The sequence below is a fragment of the Mandrillus leucophaeus genome, unplaced genomic scaffold (assembly GCF_000951045.1).
Source record: "Mandrillus leucophaeus isolate KB7577 unplaced genomic scaffold, Mleu.le_1.0 Scaffold1304, whole genome shotgun sequence".
NCBI lineage: Eukaryota > Metazoa > Chordata > Mammalia > Primates > Cercopithecidae > Mandrillus > Mandrillus leucophaeus.
The window spans coordinates 554,999-577,283 of NW_012101260.1; the positions used below are offsets into that span (position 1 = coordinate 554,999).

The following is a 22,285-nucleotide window of genomic DNA, read 5'->3' on the forward strand; positions in this document are numbered from 1 at the left end:
AAAACAAAAAGTATTGTCACCTGCAACTGTTTAAACTGTGCTGAGGAATCATGACGCTACCTCCCCTCTACATCTCCCTGTAATCTTACCCTTTGATTGGAGAGGGTTCTGAAGGAATCCCCTTACTCCCTGGAATGCTTTCCTTCAAGTGCTTAAGATTGCCTTAACAGTTAATTTTTACTGAGGGTGACAATTTACTTCTACTTTTTGATATTCTCGAAGCAAAGATTGATCACAGATGTAGTCTTAGGTTGTAGTAAAACATTCACGAAAAGATACGCCCAGGCAAACAGTTAATAAAAGGCCAAAAAAAAAAAAAAAGTTTGTAATGTGTTCAACTATAAAGGTTTTTAAAAGGTCAGATATTCACTTTGATTTAATAGGATAAAGATTAGAAAAGGCTCATATCTGCAGGTGAAAGGGTAGTTCTTCCAATCCTTCCTAAATCTTGACATCCCTCAGTGAGTGATTTCACCCCAAACTCATTTTCTCTGCACCATGCAGGGACCTCACTGTGCACACCATGCATCCTAGAGTTTCTTCAGGGTGTCATGCACCATCTGCCAAGTGTTTCATTTTTGATGGCCGTCTTACCTTTTCAAGAAGTCTGTGAATACTGAGGGTCTAGAGATAATTCAAAATTTACTTTCTGTCTCTTAAATACCTTAACAAAGGGTAGAAATCTGCAGGTTCTGTTCATGGATTTGTCAGCAGTAAACTGTGGGATTTGGGAAAAGTCCCTTATCACACTGCAGTGTCACTGTCATAACTATTCGTCTTCTGTCCCTGTCTCCTGCTGAGCTCTAAATTTTTTGAAGTCCGGTACCTGTGGTAATTTTTATCTGCATCCCTAATTTGTAATTTGTGTCTGCAACCCAGCAGCAAATGGTATTTTGAATGGAAAAATGGTGCCAATAGCCAGTTCAGGTCTTATAGATTAAGTCTAACATTCTAAACTCAGTACTCTCTTTGATTTCCAACCTTTGTTTCTCCAATGTGGAATAAAACTGAGGACACATTTTTACTTTTATATCAGATTTATGAAAATGTTCAAAGAAGTCTATTATTAAGCAGATATAATTCCAGAAACCATTACAGAATGAAGGAACTCTTGGTTTCCTATGGGAAAAAAAAAAAAAAACATAAAGGAGAATTTTACTAAAAGAAATGTAAGTTATAAAGTTATGTCACCAATAGGAACATATGCAACTTAAAAGGAAAGGCCACATACTATTTTAAAATCTTATCCTGCTGAGGTCAAGGGGAGAAACATCTAAGAGTCAGCCTTCATAGACTTATGGCCACTTCTAAGTGACCCTCAGAAAGAGTCTAAAAGAAAAAAAAGAAAAACCTTGGGAAAAGAGCAACATGCTCTGCACTGACCAGTAGAAAGGCATTACTTCAGTATTTTCTGTATATTATGCTACGGCTTGATTTCCCTTATCCAAAATACATGCTACCTGAAGTAGTTTGAATTTCAGATATTTTTGTATATTGGAATATCTGCATTATACTTACTAGTTTAGCATCCTTATTCCAAAAAACAAAAATTTGAAACGCTTCCATAAGCATTTCCTTTGAATATCATGTGGGCACTCACACAGTTTTGGATTTTAGAACATTTCAAAGTTCAAATTTTTGGATTAAAAATTCTCAACCTGTAGACCTAGAGTCCTTGACTAAAATGGACTTTCAGTACACTTTCCTCAACCTTCCCACACTCCCGACCATATACACATAACTGCCCAGAGATATTCATACAGCTTCCTTATTTTAATGTCCTGGGAAGAGGTAGAAACATCTTGTCGAAGTAACCCTTTCAGTGCTGGGCATCTGTGCTTTATCATCTGGGTGCTCAAATGAAAGTCGAACCTAAAAGAGAAAGGACAGTCCAGAGACCTGTTTTTCTGAAAAGATTATTGACCGAAAAGACTACAACAAATATAGCAAAGTAAGTTACAAAAACAAAAAGTACTTGTATCTGCAACAAATATAGTCATGTGGTTATCTAAGCATTGAATCACTCTCCTCAGGACTTTTTAAATCTGTGGTTGGATCTAATACCCATGAGGGACACAGGGCAGGAGGTGGGTGAAACTAAATGCTTGTTTTATTGAGGCTGTTGGTCTTAACAGATTGGATCTGGCTCCCAGGCTTGTTCACTCTCCAAAGAACTTCAAAACTTTTTTGGAAAGAAGGGCATTATTGGAAGATAATCATGTCTGTATCCACTTTGTATGCTTCCAATTGCAATAGGCAAGCATTCGGGGAAGTAGAATGAAAAGAGCATCCACTAGAGCCCTACCTGTGGAAAATTTCCTCCACATCACAGGAATGGGCATATTCTTGCAGATGTTCAACCAGTTTCATAATAAAAACAGCCTTTTGCGGGATGTCCCCAACAAACATTATCTGTTGATAAAGCACATTTCAAATCTCAAGATTGACTCTTGTGCCTGAAGAAAGACAGGAAACCCTAGTATTTCTGCTCCAAGCATATTTTGGAATTCATCTATTTTCCATATACTTCATTGTATTTTTTAGTGAATACATTTGAAGTTCAGTGAGTATATTTTTACTGATACTCTAAATAGTGCTGTATATGGTGCAGGTATTAACATCACACAGTCCCAGAGTTACAGTCGTAAATTTAGTAGAGAGTTAGAAAAAGGCAGAATGCGGTAAAGAGAAGGAATTGGGATTTTAGAAAGAAATATCTAAATGTGCATCCCCAACGTGGCGTTACTAACTGTGATTTAAGTTAATTGTCCATTCTGATATGTAATAGATTCAGCTATATGGGGAATGGTAACAATTTCATACACAGGAGATATCTGAGTCTACACTAGTGTCTGAGCTAACTAAGGGTATGTAATACTCAGTCTATACAGGGTAATTATGTTAATAAAATCTCAATTTATGTACTTTACATAAAATTTTAATTAAAATTTAATAGCATTGACTGTAAGATATTTACACCCAAAGAGTTAACCATAAAAATCACAAAACAGAACAAAAGTAGAAATCTGGGAAAAGTCAATAAAAGGATGATAACATCATAATGGAGAATAAGAAGTTCTTATGAAGAAAAGAAATATTAAAGAAAACAATATTAATTTATTACATGGTAGACACAGAAATAATGAAGACGTGAAAATTATACAAAAGAAGGAGTAAGGGAAAAGCAGTAGTAATAGCTCTGTGTATAATCACAAACACATTCTTTAATGACACATTACAGCCAAATATAATGGTCATAAAGTGTATATTAATAATAAAATTCTATTTAGAACCACAGCTATCTTAGTTGAAGGAAGTAGGTAAGAGATAGGGTGGAGACAAGTGTCTCTGCAAATGTTTTGTGAAATTAAGGAAGTAGATAGTTATTTTTCCTCAGGAGAGCACTATGATATAGTTGGGATTTGCACAGCAGAATGTGGAGCTAGGCTTAATATGGGAGTTATAAATAACTAAATTGGAGTTTCTGACAATCATATGGAAAGGAGGAGTAAGGAAAGTGAAAGAAAAGAAAAACACAGAAATCAGCAAGATTGATGATGAGAAGCCAGGGGCTTACAAAGAGCTATATAGAGAGCCATGGATGTCATGTGGAAGGCTGGGACCAAAGGATATTAAAGAACAGTTCTGTCTAATGTTATAGTCTACTCTATGTACTCAGGCTGGAAATGTTTTTTTTGTGTGTGTTTGTCTTTTTTTTTTTTTTTTTTTTTTAAATCACTGAAAAAATATTGAGTCCTACATCAGGGCATGTTCAAGACAATATAGAAGCAAACTTCTTCTGAAAGAAGATATCTCATAGTACAAATTATTTTAGAAAATTTAACTACTTGACCAGAGGCAGGGCCTTTGGGCCAGAAATGACCAAGACAATGCGAGTCCTCTCAGGAAACTGCCATACACTGTGGATAAAAGCATTCAGGTCATTTTTATTTAAACCTTGCTAACAAAAGTAACTGGATTAAGTTCTAAAATAAAAACATTTTAAATAATACCAGTTCTTTAATGTGTACTTCTTTCTGTCATGTGCGATATTTCACATATATTAATTTATTTAATCCTTAAAAAGTGATATTTATATTCATATATATTAGTAAGCAATTCAAGGAAAGCTCAGGGAGGAACTAGTGGAGCTAGTTTACAATGACTAGATCAGTCAAGAATAGCAAGATTCTTACTGCAAAGCATACATTTAGAATAATGCGTATGTATTCTGCTTTATATACTTCATGCTTCTAGGTAAAATCCATTTTAATTTAGGGGCCCAAAGTGCCTCGCTTACTGTTCTACTTTTCTGAACCCTGCTCCTATCCTTCTGTGAATACTTGATGTCGGGCCCAATTGGTCCATTGAATGATTTCAACATGGCGGACCTTTTCTATGTAGAATCAGACTCTAATGTACTACAGCACAGATCGCCTTCCATTTAATTATGTGTTATCGCTCACAGTTCTAAAATATTTTGCAACAGAGTTCATTATTTACTAGCTCAGTCAAAAGAAGTGCTTACTTGCTCTTTGCGGATAAAGGGAATTGTGTGTATAACTTGGAACAAAGCTTTAGTTTGTGTTCAAAAATCTTATCTAAAGTTCCACACACGTATCTGCCCTCTAGTGCGTGGTTGTGAGCTTTTGCATTGATAACCCCACAAAGATGTTCTGTGTAGAAGAAACCTGTTACCTGATGTGGAAGAGTAGAGAGCAATAAAATCCTTTTCTATGTGGGCTTTCTTAATAGCATCATCCTCAAAATCTCCTGCAGTAGGTAACGATATATTTTCAGAGACCCGTACTGAAACTTTTTTTTAAGGAATTTCATGACAAACAATGGAATGCCAAAAAAACTTTCAGTCTTAATTTTGAGAAAGGTGGAGGAAGATGTTGTAGGAAGTCTTTCAGAGTTGTCTTGTAGAGAGAACGTGGCATTACTGAGTTAAAAAAAAATTCACCACTAAGTTAAACCAGGCTCGTGCTGAATGACTCTGATGTTTCAAGAGAACATGTAGCATACAGCACCCTCTCATGGGAAGTTTATATTTTAGATAATCAAAAGATTATATTCCTTGGTCCTACAACCAAGCTTTCTAATATTATTTAGTTACACAAAGGGCGTGACCATTGTCTCTATGGTATAACAGACCTTACCAAAGCAGTGAGATTTCTTTTCACATCTACCTTGTACCCCAGATTTTGTAGCAGCATCGTTATGCCTATGATGTCAACCTCAGCTCCCGTTCTTTTAGAAAGACTGTCAAACTCTTCATTGCAGATAATGAGAGCAAGACGTGTGCGACTTGACTTGTCCATTATTGGATAAATCTGTAGGAAATGCAGTTTGGATGAGTAGCCTTATTCTCTGTAACTTAATATTCACCTGCTAAGTTTATGACCGTTTTCCCTTTCTTAGACCTATCAGGATACGAAATCCCATCGACTATACATTGAAAATGCGGAACGGAATTGAGTGCTACTTGGAGAATAGGCATAGAAACTGCAAAGGCCCAGATGGCAAGTGAGCTACTGACTTCATTGTTCTTGATAGGTGAGATTTTGAAAAATGCACAAGCTCTAAAGCAAGAATGACTGAATTCTAAAACTGATTGCTCTAATTTTTTATTTTCTTTGGGCAGAATATTTAACAACCCCATGTCTCAGCTTCTAGATCTCTCTAAAATGGATTATTTTTAAGGTTAAACATTATGTATTATCACGTACAAAATGCTTAGAACACTGCCCACTCTTAGTGAACATTCAATAGCTGCCTTTGTTGATGTTATTTATCCAGGAATTGGATCTAGTTAGGAACTCTTTCTATAAACCTGGGATTCTAGGATAAAGGAATTTTTGTGTGTGTGTGTAAAGGAAGCAGAAGTACAATTCTCCATTGAGAACAACTCTAATAAAAAGCCACTGCATTTCAAAATCGCCTCAAATATATCTTTCACCCCACTCTAACCTTGTGTTCTGAGCATGGCACCTCTGTTGACTTTTCTTTCCATATCCTTTTAGCTTCGTCTAGGGAGCAAAGCTTGACGCTTCTTCCTGAGCCTGAGGATGTAGGCATAGCAGGGTTGCCCCACACTGGCACTGCCTGAGGAGCTGCAAGAGTCAAAGAACATCATGAACATTGGCATCCCTCTTTGTTTCACTTTGTGTTTCTTACAGCCTCACCTAAGGATGAAATCACAAAAGTGGAAATGCATTCTTAGGAAGAAAATCCTGATCTTTCACCGCGAAGTAATTTCACTGCTAATGGAGTACATTTCCAGTCAGAGATTTCCAGGTGTGCAAAACAGGGCTCTCCTTTCATATTTCAGGATCAGTATTTTTACAAGTATTTCAGAAAAAAAAATGTAGAAAGAAAGCTTTTCAATGCCATGCATGAAAAAAAAAACGCTCAGAAAACAGTCAAATGTGTGAGATAAAATAATTAGAATATAAATGTATTTCAAAAGATTTGAACCACAGAATAAAATTTAATGAGAGGGGCCTTAATTAAATCTACTGAAAATCTTTAAGAAATATATTTATCTTTTTATTTATTTACTTAATAGACATGGTAGTAAGCACTAGGAATATTTTGTTAATGAACCTTTGTCCTGTCCTTCAGGATCTCTTCCTACTATGTATACATATGGAAGAAGGAGATAATTAAATATATGAACCAGAATGATAAATGCTAAAATCAAAGTGCACACTAGATGGATTTATAGCACTTAACATTGACTACACAGACATATGAGGAAATGTTTTCACAGAGTTTACGTGAGAAAATCCTTGAGGCTTTTATTTCATCACAAGTACAACACCATCCGACAATGTGATATACTTGTTAAAGAACTTAATGTAATCTTTGTTTCAAGATATAAATGAGTTTTCTAGATTTGTGGAGTATCTTTTAGAAACTATTATGTCAAGAAAATAATATTTAATTTTGAAAACAAGTTTGAGAAACTGCTATACAATTAGTTAGATAAATAAAGGCAGCATGAAGTGTGTTGACTTGGGGAAGAACTAATTGGAATGGATATATTGGAGAAAACTATAAAATAATAATTTGATAGAATAAATGTTTGGTTTCTTCAGAAAGAAGAATGAACACAACATAAAAAACTAAATAGAGGTATATGGGTTATGTTTGAGGTAATTTTTCTTAGTGAAAATGCAGTGTTTGTTTATATAGTGAGTTTCCCATGCTGTAGAACATTTAAGAAAACATTCATGAGTTAATCAACCTTAATAAATTCAATAGAGTAAAACCTGAACTTGGCAGAAAAAATTAGCATTTCTTGCCTCTAAATTGCTTTTAAATACAAGTTTCTTTTATTTTAAGAGGTCCCTTGATGAATAGGGGTTTTTAATAAAATAGAAGAATAAATAGAAAGACAGTTCCAAATTTGAGAAAAAAATGCATAAAACTTGGCCGTGGCTTGAATATTGGAGGTGCATGAGAGGAAAGGGGCCAAGATGAGTTTCAAGTTCCTGGTATGAACAACTGGTGATGGTGACACCAACAACCGAGTGACACAAAACTGGATGAGAAGCAGGGTGGGGAAGAATGGCATGTTCAGCTCTGATATTGGTTAGATAAGTTTGTCCCTGGGAGATGTGAGGGAATGTTCCAGTAGGCTTAAGTAATGAAGTTTGATACTTATTTGGGTAATCAGGATTTGAGATACAGGTTTCAAATTTTAATGTAAACATAGATAGTGAAGCTGTTTGGACAGTTGCTACAAAATCAGAATACATTACAAAAAGAAAATTACATGATCACTCTATGGAATTCTCCATAGCCCCTTTAACTGTGGTTCATCCTACAACATTAATGTCATGGAAGCCGGGGTTCAAATAATGCTGTTTCTTTAAAAACAGCATTAACTAGGAAGGAAGTACTAGTTGAGAATATTCTGTAGTAAGGTGATTTCCAGATGTTGGACCTAGAAAGAGAAGAAGAATATTGAAATAGTCACTTAGTACCTCTGAAAAACTTTACCCTAATGCTTACAACACTCCCCACTAAAGATTCCTCCCACAACCCTAACTGAATGACATTAAATAATGTTCAATATGTTCTTTAATGTAGAGAGTGGTGGGGGGTATAAATTGAAAGAGGCATTGTCAGAAAAATATTACATTTATCACACATAAATGAAAACATAAACTTGTCCCTTATCTGCTTAGACAGGGATAAGCCTCCCCCAACCCTTAGAAAACAAAACAAAACAAAACAAAAAGGCTTTTACTTTGAAAGAACATCTGCCTCTGAAGTGACTTTGGAAAGTACCACAGAGACCAGTGACTAGGAGTCCACCAGAACTCTCATCCTCACCATGTGGTAGGTCCAAGGGATCACCAGAATGGGCCAGCTCATTTCCTGTGCACTGTATTGGGCCCTAAGGGGGCCACAAATGGAGGCAGTCCAGGGCTCACAGCATGATCCCCAGCCTGATAACAGGCAAGTGGGTGATGTTACTCAAAAGAAAATGCAAGGAGGCAACTGGAGGAGCCAACTTGAAATCCTTACTTTTTCATAATCATTCAATGTATTCTCTGAGTATATTGCCACTTTTGAAATATGATTTATTCTTCTTGGAGGGCAAAATTTTGGAGAGAAGTTATAAAACATATTTAATTACAGACCTTAAAACTTCATGTCAGACAACTATATAAGTGCCTGGGTACACCCAGGACTCAAAAATATTAAATCAATCAACAAATATTGTGCCTCGCCAATAACAGTGGAACATACAGTGTGAAGCTTTTTAGATAGTTCTCATGACCTTCAGGAAATTAGCTACCACATACTCAAAACAGGAAATGAGCTTTAATCAGAAGAGGGCCACTGAGGATGAAGGAACAGAAACAAAGGAGAGTCAAGGAACATGCAATAGGGCCCTGCTACAGAAATATTGCCTGAAGGCGGAGATACGAAAGTTTTCTGCAACTTAACATGCATGACTAGTAAAGACATCACATGGTAGTCACAATGACAGGCCCTAGGTGAACTTGAGTGTGAGTCACTGACCCTTACCTGCTGAGAGTCGCAGTGTCCCTGCCAGGTGACTGTCTTCTTCACAAATGTATGTGACACAAATTTGGCATGCCGGAGCCCCTTTCAGAATAACAGAGTCAAGCAAAGCTCGGGCCTTATCCATAACTGTAGCATTTTTACATTTTACTATCTCTATCTCTTCCGGATTCAGCACCCTTGTCTCGAATAATTCACCCAGTAAGCCATTTATTGTACCTTCATCCAAAGAACGGATTAACAGCTTTCTCTTCTCCGTCAGGACCTTGTCTGTTTGGAGCACAAAGATTTCTCACATCATGAAAACAGCCTCATAGTCCTCTCATGTCATCAACAGAAAGCGACCTCATTTAGATTTCATCAGTGAAATGTTCCCCTCCTCACAGGTGCGTAATCCCTTTTTTTTACTGTATCACTGTCCTTGTTTCCCTCAATAGTCCCCATACATGTGCATGGAGTGGCTTGAAGACTGAGTTTACCATTTCCACATTAGTCCCTGGAAAGCAGAGATCATCCTCTTATGTCACATGTTTATTTAACTCTGATTAATAATGATTAATAAAGTAATAAAACAGAAATAGCATATTTCATTTAGGAACCACTGCTGCTAGTACTCCTCTTGTGCCAATTCTGTACCCTCCGTCAGACTTTCAACAGGTAAGTAAGAGTTTAAGATTGCAAAATGACAGCAGGCTACTTCTAAAGCCACAGTTCCTTTCTGTACTTGCCTTTCTGTTTCTAAAGACTGCAAGCATCTTCGAGTTTCTTCTCTCATCCCTCTCCACCCTCTCCCTCACTTCTGCTCACCAAAAATTCCACAGATACTAATTGTGGCTTCCAGAAAAGCCAGCACCTTCCAAAACTCTTTCTTCCCAGGGACCTATTCTTGGGACAGTAAAAGACTCACCCGGCCACGGCTTTTCTCTCCTACCCTTCTTGTGTGGTTGAAACTGAAAGCATGCTTCACCTTTCTTTTTACCTTCCTTTTATACCTTTTTGGCAAGGCATGTAAACATATTGGGAAACAACCACTGCACATGCATATGCATGTCTTTTTTTTTTTTTTTTTTTTTCCCAGCAGAGAAAGAATCAGATTCTTGAGCTGTAGACTGCATCAGAGAGTGTATCTTTGGGAAAATTTCTTCACCAGCCCTTGGAACAGGTCAGGGTAGGAGGGGAATGGGGCTTGGAGAATAAGACAAGAATGACAAAGTATGTGTACAATTAAACTCACACAGTGAAGAGTTTCTCATTCATTAGAAAACTTGATGGAGAAAAGTAGCACAACCTTTAGAGAATTTGAACCACTGCTCTCTAGGCCCATTTCACTGTCTGGGGAAAGTCATGGGAAACCTATGTCCCTGTGAAGCAATTTTACTTTAAGAAATGAACACATTTTTCACAAAAAGTAAAGCTTTTCTTGTTTAAAGTCCTTCCTTTTCAGAGGGCTTTTTTTTTTTTTTTTTTTTTTTTCCCCTGATACAGAATTTTATTCTGCCAGGCTGGAGTGCAGTGGCTTTAACATGGCTCACAGCAGCCTACACTCCCTGGACTCAGATGAACCTCTCAGCTCTGCCTCTCAAGTAGCTGGGAACACAGGCACAAGCGACCGTGGCTGGATAATATTTGTATCTTTCTAAAGACAGGGTCTCCCTGTGTTTCCTAGGCTGTTTTTTATATCATGCACTCAAGCAATTCACCCACCTTGGCCTCCCAAAGTGCTGGGATTACAGGTGTGAGCCACCCACCCATCCTGGCTGGCTTTCTTTTGAGGGACATTGCATCATAGAGGCCCAGAGCATAGGCTCTGGACTCAGAATGTTGAACTTAGCATGTTAAACTTCATTTTGTGGGCAAGAAATTGAACTTCCCTATGCATTGGTTGCTCTGTTTGTGAAATAATTTTAATAATAGTACATACCTACACAGTTTTGAGCATTGAAAGAAAATATACAAAATGCATGGAACCTTGCCTGCCAAATGGTAAGCAGATAATGAGTGATATTACTGTAATTAACACAAATATTTAATATTAGAAAAAAATCAAAGATAATTATTTGCAGATTATCCAGCTAAATTTATCCTTTGTAGACTCCTCAAGCAGTGCATCTAGTCATTCACTTAACAAATATATAGCGACGATGTAGTTCTAGGAGCCAGCGGTTCAGTCATTATGGTCATTTCCTCCTTGCTTTCACATACAAGAGGGGAAGACAAACATGAAGCCTGGTATGTAATATGCAACTGGAATATTCAGAATGTGCAAATCCTGGTGTGTAATATGTAACTGGAATATTCAAATGTGCAAATACGGTAAGTGATGAGAAGAATAAGAAATTAATCGGAGAAATGGAAGACAAAATATTTTAGGAGTCATGAAAACTATAGAGAGAGTAGCCATGGAAGGACACAAGAGGTCTCTGTCTTTGCAAGCACATGTTCAAATGATTACTCCAGAAATAAACTCAATGTGGCCAATTTATTTTATGAACCTCTTTGATGCAAGATAGACTAATAACAAAATGCAGACAGTAATTCACGTTTTTCAATTTCTTTAACAAAAATTTTCTTGTGTTATTACCTTTTTATCTTTGGAGAATAAGGACCCGGGGTTACAAAAACATCCACCTTTTAACATGTGGGCCACCAGCTTTACTTCCTGTGCTCTAGGCGAAGAGCTGAATTCTAGGGGAGACTGATTTAAGTAATAATAAAACTCTGATCTCCCACACAACCGGCTCGCCATTGCAATTCCCCTGTCTTGATAAATCAGCTCTGTCTAAGCAGTGGACAAAGTGAACCCATTGTGCGGTAACAAATTCTTAATAGCAAACCAGGTAAGTTTGATCTCATTTAAAAATGATAAGTGCGTATTGGAAGTTTCAAACAGAAGGAAGGCATGTTCATTCCCCTACCCATTTTTTGAGATGGAGTTTCTCTCATGTTGTCCAGGCTGGAGTGCAATGGCGCAATCTCGGCTCACTGCAACCTCCACCTCCCGAGTTCAAGCAATTCCACTGCCTTGGCCTCCTGAGTAGCTGGGATTACAGGCATGAGCCACCATGCCTGGCTAATTTTTTTGTATTTTTAGTAGAGACAGGGTTTCACCATGTTGGCCAGGCTAGTCTCCAATGTCTGAACTCAGGTGATCTACCCACCATGCCCTCCCAAACTGTTGTGATTACAGGCGTGAGCCATTGCACCCGGCCCCATTCAGGAATATTTGATGATCATCAATTCTTAAAACTTACTCTGCTTGTGTTGGGGATACCATTTTGGAAACATGTTCGTACACTTTAAAGCTTGCAGTCAAGTGGATAGATATACAAATAAGTAAAATGAAACATAAGAATATAAATAATGAGATGCTTAAGAAAAGCATAAGTAAACTGTGTCTCAGGTGGAAGATAGCTCTCCAGAGAAGAGGGCATGGCACTGAATCTGGAAGGATAGAAGGAATTTGTTCCTTGGACAACTGGGGACTGGTCTCCTGGCAGAGAGCAGTGTGGGAAGAAGCACAAAGGCTTGAGGATGTCTGATGTAACCATAAAACTGGGAGAGCTGAGCTTTAGAAGGAATAGAAATGTGAAGCCAGGACTGAAGTGGGAGTGATCAGAGACAGGGCAAGTATTTGAAGATGTTTGCAGACAGGTAGAGTAATGGCAGAATTTGAGAGTCATGCCAAGCTGAGATCACTCCTCTCAACAGACTTGTGACCTAAAGCATATTTTGATGGCATTCTCTAAGTATCCCCTTCAATTATAATGCAGCAATAACACAACTGTATTGATTGGTTTTAAATATTAAATGAGAGAAGGTGCATGAAATAGCTATCGTATGGTAAGTATTTTTCAGAGACTGTCATTATAGATTATTTTTGTTATTACTGTGATGAAAGCTGCAGTGATAATAAAAATGGAAGGAATGGATTAGAGGAAAAAACTCATCAGGACCACAGTTTTGGTTCCAGGTAAAGTGATGTAATGCTTAAACACATTATAGGATACAATTCCTCAGGAGTTTAAGGTAACAATAGCTGTCTACACTTGGTTGTTTATAATTATCAGACCGTGACTTGTTTATGACTAGTGGCTTTCAATTTCTCCTATCTATTACCTAATGATCCTTGATTCTGGAGCTTAAGTTAAGTGTTGTGAGGTGAGACATAAACCCTGGATAGAATTGTTCTATAGGGAGAATCAAAGCAATAAAGAAACTCAAAATAAGGAAATATGAGTGAAGTAAATACAGCAATTTTGTTATGAAGCTGTAATCATGCTTTACAGGGATTAATGGAGAAAATGAATACACATGTTTCAGAAGGTACAAAAACTCATCTGAAAGTTCAGATTTTTTTAAGAAAGGAAATAGGGTGCCACTGTATGTCCCTGAGCAAAGTTAATTACATTAATAGATCACTAGCAGGTAAGCAGAGAGAGTTAACTAACTGATCAGCCTTCCTAATAACACTAATCTTCAGACAAACCTATGCCAAGTCAGTTTCATAAGAATTATCTGCAGATTTTCAAATGGCAATAAATGCCTGCAAAGTATTTTTTTTTTTTTTTTTTTGAGACAGAGTCTCGCTCTGTCGCCCAGGCTGGAGTGCAGTGGCCGGATCTCAGCTCACTGCAAGCTCCGCCTCCCGGGTTTACGCCATTCTCCTGCCTCAGCCTCCCGAGTAGCTGGGACTACAGGCGACCGCCACCTTGCCCGGCTAGTTTTTTGTATTTTTAGTAGAGACGGTAGCCAGGATGGTCTCGATCTCCTGACCTTGTGATCCGCCCGTCTCGGCCTCCCAAAGTGCTGGGATTACAGGCTTGAGCCACGCCTGCAAAGTATTTAAGATTGAGTTATTCAGGGTAAGGAAGGGGGTAGTCATCAGACATTTTTATATGACTACATATTACTGTGGTATGTTATAAGGCTTAGAATCCACTGATCTAGTCCAATTTCTTCCTTTTCCTGTGAGGAGAATGAAGCCAAAGAAGCAATATTACCTAATGGAATACTAACTGCCTAAGTAACTCATGACATTATCACTTAGGCTTTTTCAGCTTTGATATATAAGACAGGAGACCTGAAAGTTGTGTACAGAATGGATTTTAGAGTTAAGTCCTGGAGAGAGGGAGACCACTTAAAAACAACAATAACAATAACAAAACAAAACGGCTGTGATAGTAACCCATGAAATATCGGATTAAAGTAGTCAGTACCAGGACCAAAGAGAAAGGGGGAGAAAAGGAATCACTTTAAACAGACCAAGAGTATAATTCACAATAAGAGATGGCAAAAAGATTAACAATTCAGAGGCTTTCAGGTCTGGTTCTGAGATGAATGTTTCTGATCTGGGCAATTAGTTTGAAATCAAGAGAAAGATTTCAGAGTGCATTTTGCAACTTCCAGAATTGTCTCACACAAATAATTTCCTCTAGCTTTCTTTACCCTTTCTATGATTACCAGAAGCTGAAAGAAAGGAATTAACTTCTTTCTGGCTAGAAGACATCTGGAAAACATATGATCTCCTTCAGTATCTCTAACACCGGGTTCGGTGATTCAAACTACACACAATCATTAAAAAAAGAATTCAGCATGCATGCTATCGGCTCTCTTCCTTTCTTGTGTTTATTACACATCAATAAATCAAGTGTTTCCTAAGATTCTACTCCCAAGCTCCTAGTCAGAAAAGGAATCACCTGCCATAGGTAACAGCCTCTGTTCTTCCCTACAGCATTGAGAAGAGCTTCAGATGGGAAAATGAAAGTAAACTGTGTATTTTTTTATTGCAAAGGGCAGAAACATGTAATTACAGGTTGTGAAACTGCTGCTCAGAATTCCAGGCTCATTGACAGGAAGTGCCATGATGTCAGCAAGTTGGCATCCAAGTACTGGAATTTAGGTTCTTCCTGTGGGAAGAAAAAAAAAAATGACAAAACATTGTCCTGTGGGTTGACACTTCAGGCTGTTTCTTTTCCTTGTTTCCTGTGGCCCCCCTACTTCTCCTATCCATCTGTCTCTTCTCTTCTTGATATCTCGGTTTTTCTTTCTCTGATCACATAAAACCACAATGACTGAAGGAGTTTAATCTAAAAAGTCTCTGTTCATTTCCTCATAAGAATTAAACAAATAGTTCATATTTCCTGCTTAAACTGTGTTGATGAATCGTCACGATGTCTTCCCCTCTCTGTCTCCCTGTGGTCTTAACCTTTTATTGGAGATAGTGCTGCAAGAACCCTGTGGTCTACTCCCCGGTATGCTTTCCTTTACTACCTGAGATGGCCATAACATTTAATTTTTACTGAGGGTGGAAGTTCACCTTTTTGACATTCCCTGAATGAAAGCTGATTGTAGAAGGAGTCTCAGGCTGTAGTAGAATTAATGTGTGATTATACAAAAAAGACATGCCCAGAATAACAGTTAGTAAAAGGAGAAAGAAAAAGCCTTGATGGCCAAGTAGAAACAGCTCCGGTCTGCAACGCCCACAAAGAGAAACACACAAGGTGAGACATTTTTGCATTTCAAACTGAGGTACCCAAGTCCTCTCACTAGGACTACCTAGGCAGTAAGTGCAACCCACAGAAAACAAGGAAAAGCACAGTGGGGCGGCAGTTCACCCAGGAGCTACATGGGACAAAGGGACCTCCTTCCCTCAGGCAAGGGAAGCAGTGAGGGACTGTGCTACCCAACCGGGGTACTATGTTTTCCAGGATTTTTGCAATCCAGGGTTCAGGAGTTCCCCTCATGAGTGTACACCATCACGGCCTTGGGTCTCAACACAAAACTGGACAGACCCAGGTCTGCTGTTCTGGTCGGCAGCTGTTTGGGCAGGCACTGACTGAGCTGCAGGAGTTTTTACATAGTCCGGCAGCTCCCAGAACTCTAGCGAGGCAGAGTCCCATCCACTCCCATGGAAAGGGGGCTGAAGCCAGGGAGCAAAATGGCCTCGCTCAGCAGATCCACTCTCACAGAAGCCTGCAAGCTTAGATCCACTGGATTAGTATCCCCACTAGACAGCATAGAGCATGGAGTAGGCCAAAGATGACTGAGTTCCACAGGGGAGGGGCGACTGCCATTGCTGTAGCTCTAGTCAGTGGTTTTCCCCTACCAGTGCTAAGGATGCTGGTTAGATTGGACTGGTCAGCAGTCTTTACAGCACAGCACAACCACTGGAGCAGATCATGACCAGACTGCTTTTTTAGGTGGGAACGGGATCCATCCCTCCTCCCTGGGCAAGGCACCCTTGCAGGAATTCCAGAAAACCCAGCCAGGAGTTTACAGACAGAGTTCTCATTTCCCTGGGAAAGAGCACCTGTTGGGAAGGGCGGCTGTGGTCTCAGGTTCAGCCAACTTAATCTTTCCTGCCTGCTGGCTCTGAAGATTCCCAGAGATCTGGACAAGGGGGATTCCCCAGCACAGTGCTCCAGCTCTGCTAAGGGATAGCTAGACTGCTTCCTTAAGTGGGTTCCTGATCTCTTTCCTGCTAAGGGGGTGAGTCCTTTCAATAGGGATCACCAGACACTTCATGCATGTGAGTTCCGACTGGCATCAGGTCAGTGCCCCTGTGGGATGAAGATTCCAGAAGAAGGAGCAAGCAGCATCCTTTGCTTTTCTGCAACCTCCATTGGTTATACCCAAGTGAACAGTATCTGGAGTGGACCCCCAGGGAACTGAAACAGACCTGCAGAAGAGGGGCCTGACTGTTACAAGAAAAAGAAAAATCAGAAAGCAATAATAATAACAGCATCAACAAAAAAGACCCTACAAATATCCCATCAAAAGGTCAACAGCTTCAAAGATTAAAGGTAGATAAATCCGCAAAGATGAAAAACCATCGCAAACTCACTGAGAATTCCAAAAGATGGAATGCCTTTTCTCCTCAAATGATTGCAACACTTCTCCAGCAAGAGCATAGAACAGGGCTGAAGCTGAGATGGATGAACTGACAGAAGTAGGTATCAGAAAGTGGGTAATGACAAACTTTGCTGAGCTAAAGAATTATGTTCTAACCCAATGCAAAGAAGCTAAAAACCATGATAAAAGATTACAGGAACTGTTAATTAGAATAACCAGTTTAGAAAGGAATACAAATGATCTGATGCAGCTGAGAAACACAGCATGAGAGCTTCATGATGCAAACACAAGTGTTAATAGCTGAATCAAAGAGAAAGAAGAAAGACTATCACAGCTTGAACACTCTTGCTGAAATAAGGCAAGCAACAAGATTAGAGGGGGAAAAAAGCAATGAACAATACCTTCCAGAACCATGGGACTATATAAAAAGACCAAATCTATGGCTGATTGAAGTACCTGAAATAGATGGGGAGAATGGAACGAAGTTGAAAAACACACTTCAGGATATCATCCGGGAGAACATCCCCAACCCAGCAAGACAGACCAACATTTAAATTCAGGAATTTTGGAAAACCACAGTAAGATACTCCACAAGAAGATCAATCCCAAGACACAAATCATCAGATTCTGCAAGGCTGAAATGAAGGGGAAAAATGTTAACGGCATCCAGAGAGAGAGGCCAGGTCACCTACAGAGGGAAGCCCATCAGACTAGCAGTGGACTTCTCAGCAGAAACCCTACAAGCCAGAAAAGACTGGGCACCGATATTCAACATTCATAAAGAAAACAATTTCCAACCCAGAATTTCATACCTGGCCAAACTAAGCTTCATAAGTGAAGGAGAAATAAAATTCTTTTCTGACAAGCAAATGCTGAGGGATTTTGTCACCACCAGGCTTGCCTTGCAAGAGATCCTGAAGGACGTACTAGGCATGGAAAGGAAAATCTGTTAGCAGTTACTACAAAAACCCACTAAAATACACAGGTCAATGACAGTATGAAGCAACTACATTAACAAGTCTGCAAAATTAACCAGCCAACATCATGATGACAGGATCAAATTCACACATACCAATATTAACCTTAAAAGTAAATGTGCTAAATGCCCCAATTAAAAGACACAGAATGGAAAGTTGGATAAACAGACAGAACCCATCAGTATGCTGTGTTCAAGAGACATGGTTGGTGGGAATGTAAATTATTTATACCATTGTGGAAGAGTGTGTGGCGATTCATCAAAGATTTAGAACTGAAAATACCATTTGACACAGAAATACCATTACTGGGTATATACACAGAGGAGTATAAATCATTCTATTATAAAGATACATTACATGCATGCATATGCTCATTGCAGAACTATTCACAATAGCAAGGACATGAAATCAACCCAAATGTCCATCAATGATAGGCTGGATAGAGAAAATGTGGCACATATGCACAATGGAATACTATGCAGCCATAAAAAAGGATGAGATCATGTCCTTTGCAGGGACGAGGATGAAGCTAGAAGCTATTGTCCTCAGCACACTAATGCAGGAACAGAAAACCAAACACTGCATGTTCTCACTTATAAGTGATAGCTGAACAATGAGAACACATGGACACAGGGAAGGGAACAATATGCACTGGGGCCAGAGAAGAAGATGGGGGATGGAGGAGAGCATTAGGGAAAAGAGCTAATGAATGCTTGACCTAATAAATAAGTGATGGGTTGTTCTGTGCAAGAAACCATCCGAGCACACATTTACCTATGTAACAAACCTGCACATCCTGCACATGTATTCCAGAACTTAAAAAAATAATAAAATAAAATGGCATTATGATGTTCAACATTGAAGGATTTCAAGAGGTCAGAAATTCGCCTTCACTTTTAATGAGTTTGGGATTAGAAAGGCTCATGATTGAAACTGAATCTGTAGTTCTCCCAGTTCTTCAGAATCTTCACATCACTGAGTAACTGATTTAACCCCAAACTATTTTCCCCTGAACAATGCAGGTGCATAATTTTGCATTCAGTGCACTGTAGTGTTTCTTCAGAGTGTCATGCTCTATCTGCTATTGCTTTTATGTTTGTTGACTATTATACATTCTTAAAGAGACTGAAATCTTAGGCATCTAGGGTTGAATCAAAATTTACTTTGTATTTCTCAACACTCTTAGCAAATATTAGATATGTGTAGATTCTCTTCATGGATTTGTCAGTAGTAAACTCTGGGATTTGGAAAAATGTCCCTTTTCACATCATGCTTTCACTATCATAACTGTCTTTCTTCTCCCCACCTCTCCTGCTGAGTTCTAAATTCTTCAAAGTTACATGCTTACTATAATTTATATCTGTATTCCTAAAGCAGAAAGCCCTGAAAATGGTTTTCTGAAGGAGAAAATGGGGCTATTAGCCAGTTCCGGTCTTATGAATCAAGCCTAAAGAGTCTAAATCCATTACCTCCTCTAAGTTTCTTCTTTTGTCTTTTTTTTTTTTTTCCTGTGTGATAAAAAAAATAAAAATTCTTTCATTTTTATATCAGACTTAACGGAAGGCTTACAGAACTGTGTGTTTTGGAACAGATATGCCTCAAAATTAGGTGCATAAAGAGAATTCTTGGCTTCCTGTGGGGAAAACAAATAAAGCAAACATTCTAAAAAGGTCCACAAAAAGGTATGCAAGTTATAGTGTCATACCACCAATGGGACTCTACACATTCTGAAGAGGAAACAGCCCATGCTGTGTCTAAGTATTCCTCTGCTGAAATGAGAAACACCTATAAGTGAGCATTTGTGATCTTATTACCACCTCAGAAATCAACATCAACTGACCCTTAAAAGGAGTGGTTTAAGCAACGAACTTTGAGAGAAGAGCAATGTACTCTGCACTGACCAGAAGGAAGGTGTTCTTTCTGTATCCCCTGTTTATTATACTATGGGTAGAGTATCTCTTTTCCAAAATGCTGGGAACACAAAATGTTTTGGATTTCAGATTTTTCTGAATTTTGGAATATCTACATTGTAATTTCTAGTTGAGCATTCCTAATCCCAAAACCTAAACTCTGAAATACTTCAATAGGCATTTCCTTTGAATATCATGTCAACACCCAAAAAGTTTTTGATTTTGTTCAACAAAATACTAGCAAACTGAATAACAGCAGCGCATCAAAAAGTTAATTCACCACAGTTCTGTGCACTTCATTCCCATAATGCAAGATTGATTCAACATACACAAGTCAATAAATGTGATTCACCAAATAAGCAGGATTTCAAATAAAAAAGCAGACCCAGAAAAGCTGTTGAAAACATTCAAAATCCCTTTATGATAGAAAACCCTCAACAAATTAGGCAACAAAGGGAACAGACCCCAAAATAATAAGAGTCATCTATGACAAACTCATAGCCAAACATCTGAAGGCATTCCGTTTGAAAACCAGCCCAAGACAAGGATGCCCTCTCTCAACACAACTATTCCACATAATCCTGGAATTCCTAGCCAGAGTGATCAGACAACAGAAGGAAATAGAAGATATCCAAATAGGAAAAGAAGAAGTCAAACTGTCATCCCATGTACAAAATTCAGTAACACTTCTGTACACCAAAACCGTTGAAGCTGAGAGCCAAATTAGGAACTCATCTCAATTGCAAATGCCAAAAAATAAAAATAAAACACCTAGGACTACATCTAAAAGATCTCTACAAGGAGAACTACAAAACACTAAAATCAGATATGACACAAACAAATGGGAAAATATTCAATGCTCATGCAGTAAAAGAATCAATACCATTAAAATGACATACTGCCTAAGGCAATCCACAGATTCAGTGTTATTCCTATCAAATGATCAATGCCACTTTTCACAGAGTGAAAAATTAAACCAATTCTAAAATTCATATGGAACAAGTGAAGAGCCTGAATAGCCAAAGCAACCCTGAGCAACAAAAACAAAACTGGAGGCATCCCTTTACCTAACTTCAAACTGTACTATAAGGCCACAGTAACAAAAACAGTGTGGTCCTGGTACAAAAACAGACACATAGACCAATAGACAAATATGAAAAATTAGAAATAAAACTGTATGCCATCTGTTCTTTGACAAAGTGGACAAAAAATAAGCAATGAAGAGTTGATTCTCTATTCAATAAATGGTGCTGAGACAGAATGAGAGAAAATATTTACAAACAATGTGTCCAACAAAGGTCCCATGTCCAGAACCCGTAAGTAACTAAAACAACTCAGCAGGAAAAAATAAATAACCCTATTAAAAAGCAGGCAAAAGATATGAACAGACAATTCTCAAAAGAAGACATACAAATAGCAAAAAATATATGGAAAAATGCTCAACATCACTAATCATCAGAGAAAAACGAATCAAAAGCACAATAAGATACCATCTCACACCAATTAGAATGACTGTTAATAAAATTTCAAAAGTATATCAATTTGGTCATCATGTATAATAATTTTTATATGTTGCTGGATTGAATTTTTTAGAATTTTTGATAATTTTTATGTATGAATTTATTAGATACTTTTTTTTAATTTCTGGGATTAATGTGCAGCAGGTGGAGGTTTGTTACTTAGACAAACGTGTGTCATGGTGGTTTGCTGCACAGATCAAACTATCACCTAGCTATTAAGCCAAGCATGCATTAGATATTTTTCCTAATGCTCTCCCTCCCTTCAAATCCCCCTGTCAGGACCCAGTGTGTGGTGTTCTCCTCCATGTGTTCATGTGTTCTCATTGTTCAGCTCCCACATAAAAGTGAGACTTGTAATCTTTAGTTTTCTGTTTCTGTGCCAGTTTTCTGAGGAAAATTGCTACCAAGTAATTCATGTCTGTGCAAATGACATGATCTCATCCTTTTTTATGGTTGCATAGTATTAGATGGTGTATATGTACTGCAGGGTTTTTTTATCCAGTTTACCATTGGTGGGCATTTGGGTTGATTCCATGTCTTTGCTGTTGTGAAGTTCTGATATCAAGGCAATATCAGTCTCACAGAATAAATTGAGACATGTTTTCTCCTTTTTTTGTGAAAATAAAAGTCAAAAATAACAGATGCTGGCAATGCTGTGAAGAAAAAGCAATGCCTATGCAATATTGGTGGAAACCTGAATTAGTTCAGCATTGTGGGAAGTAGATTGGAGACTTTCATACCCAAAGGAATATAAATCATTCTATTGCAAAAATACATGGTAGAGTATCTTCATTGCAGCAATATTCACAATACCAAAGATGTGGAATCAACCCAAATGCCCATCAGTGATAGATAGGATAAAGAAAAGGTAGTACATACACATCATGGAATACTGTGCTGCTACATCATGGAATACCATGCTGGAATACTATGCAGTCATAAAAAGAAATGAGATCATGTCCTTCACAGAAACACGGATGGA

At 38.2% G+C, this 22,285-nt stretch overlaps 1 protein-coding gene across 1 annotated transcript; it reads right to left on the reverse strand.

Annotated features, from left to right (window-relative positions):
* Window positions 1-1,706: 1,706 nt before the first annotated feature.
* Window positions 1,707-9,820, reverse strand: LOC105534153 (caspase-1-like). Its single transcript, XM_011972835.1, has 6 exons — window positions 9,682-9,820; window positions 9,049-9,315; window positions 5,995-6,116; window positions 5,163-5,336; window positions 2,306-2,412; window positions 1,707-1,872 (listed from the first exon to the last, which is right to left on the reverse strand). The coding sequence occupies exons 1-6, from the start codon at window positions 9,818-9,820 to the stop codon at window positions 1,707-1,709; spliced, it is 975 nt and encodes a 324-aa protein (XP_011828225.1).
* Between the last annotated feature and the right edge of the window lie 12,465 nt (window positions 9,821-22,285).

Bases quoted from the DNA above. Each gene is read 5' to 3' on its own strand.
- LOC105534153 (XM_011972835.1), bottom strand. From the start codon at position 9,820: ATGAGAGAAGAAACTCGAAGATGCTTGCAGTCTTTAGAAACAGAAAGG. The intron at 9,316-9,681 runs GTACAGAATTGG...TGCTCCAAACAG, and splicing joins TGTTGAAAGTCTGACGGAGG to ACAAGGTCCTGACGGAGAAG. The intron at 1,873-2,305 runs GTAGGGCTCTAG...TTTCTCTTTTAG, and splicing joins GTGGAGGAAATTTTCCACAG to GTTCGACTTTCATTTGAGCA.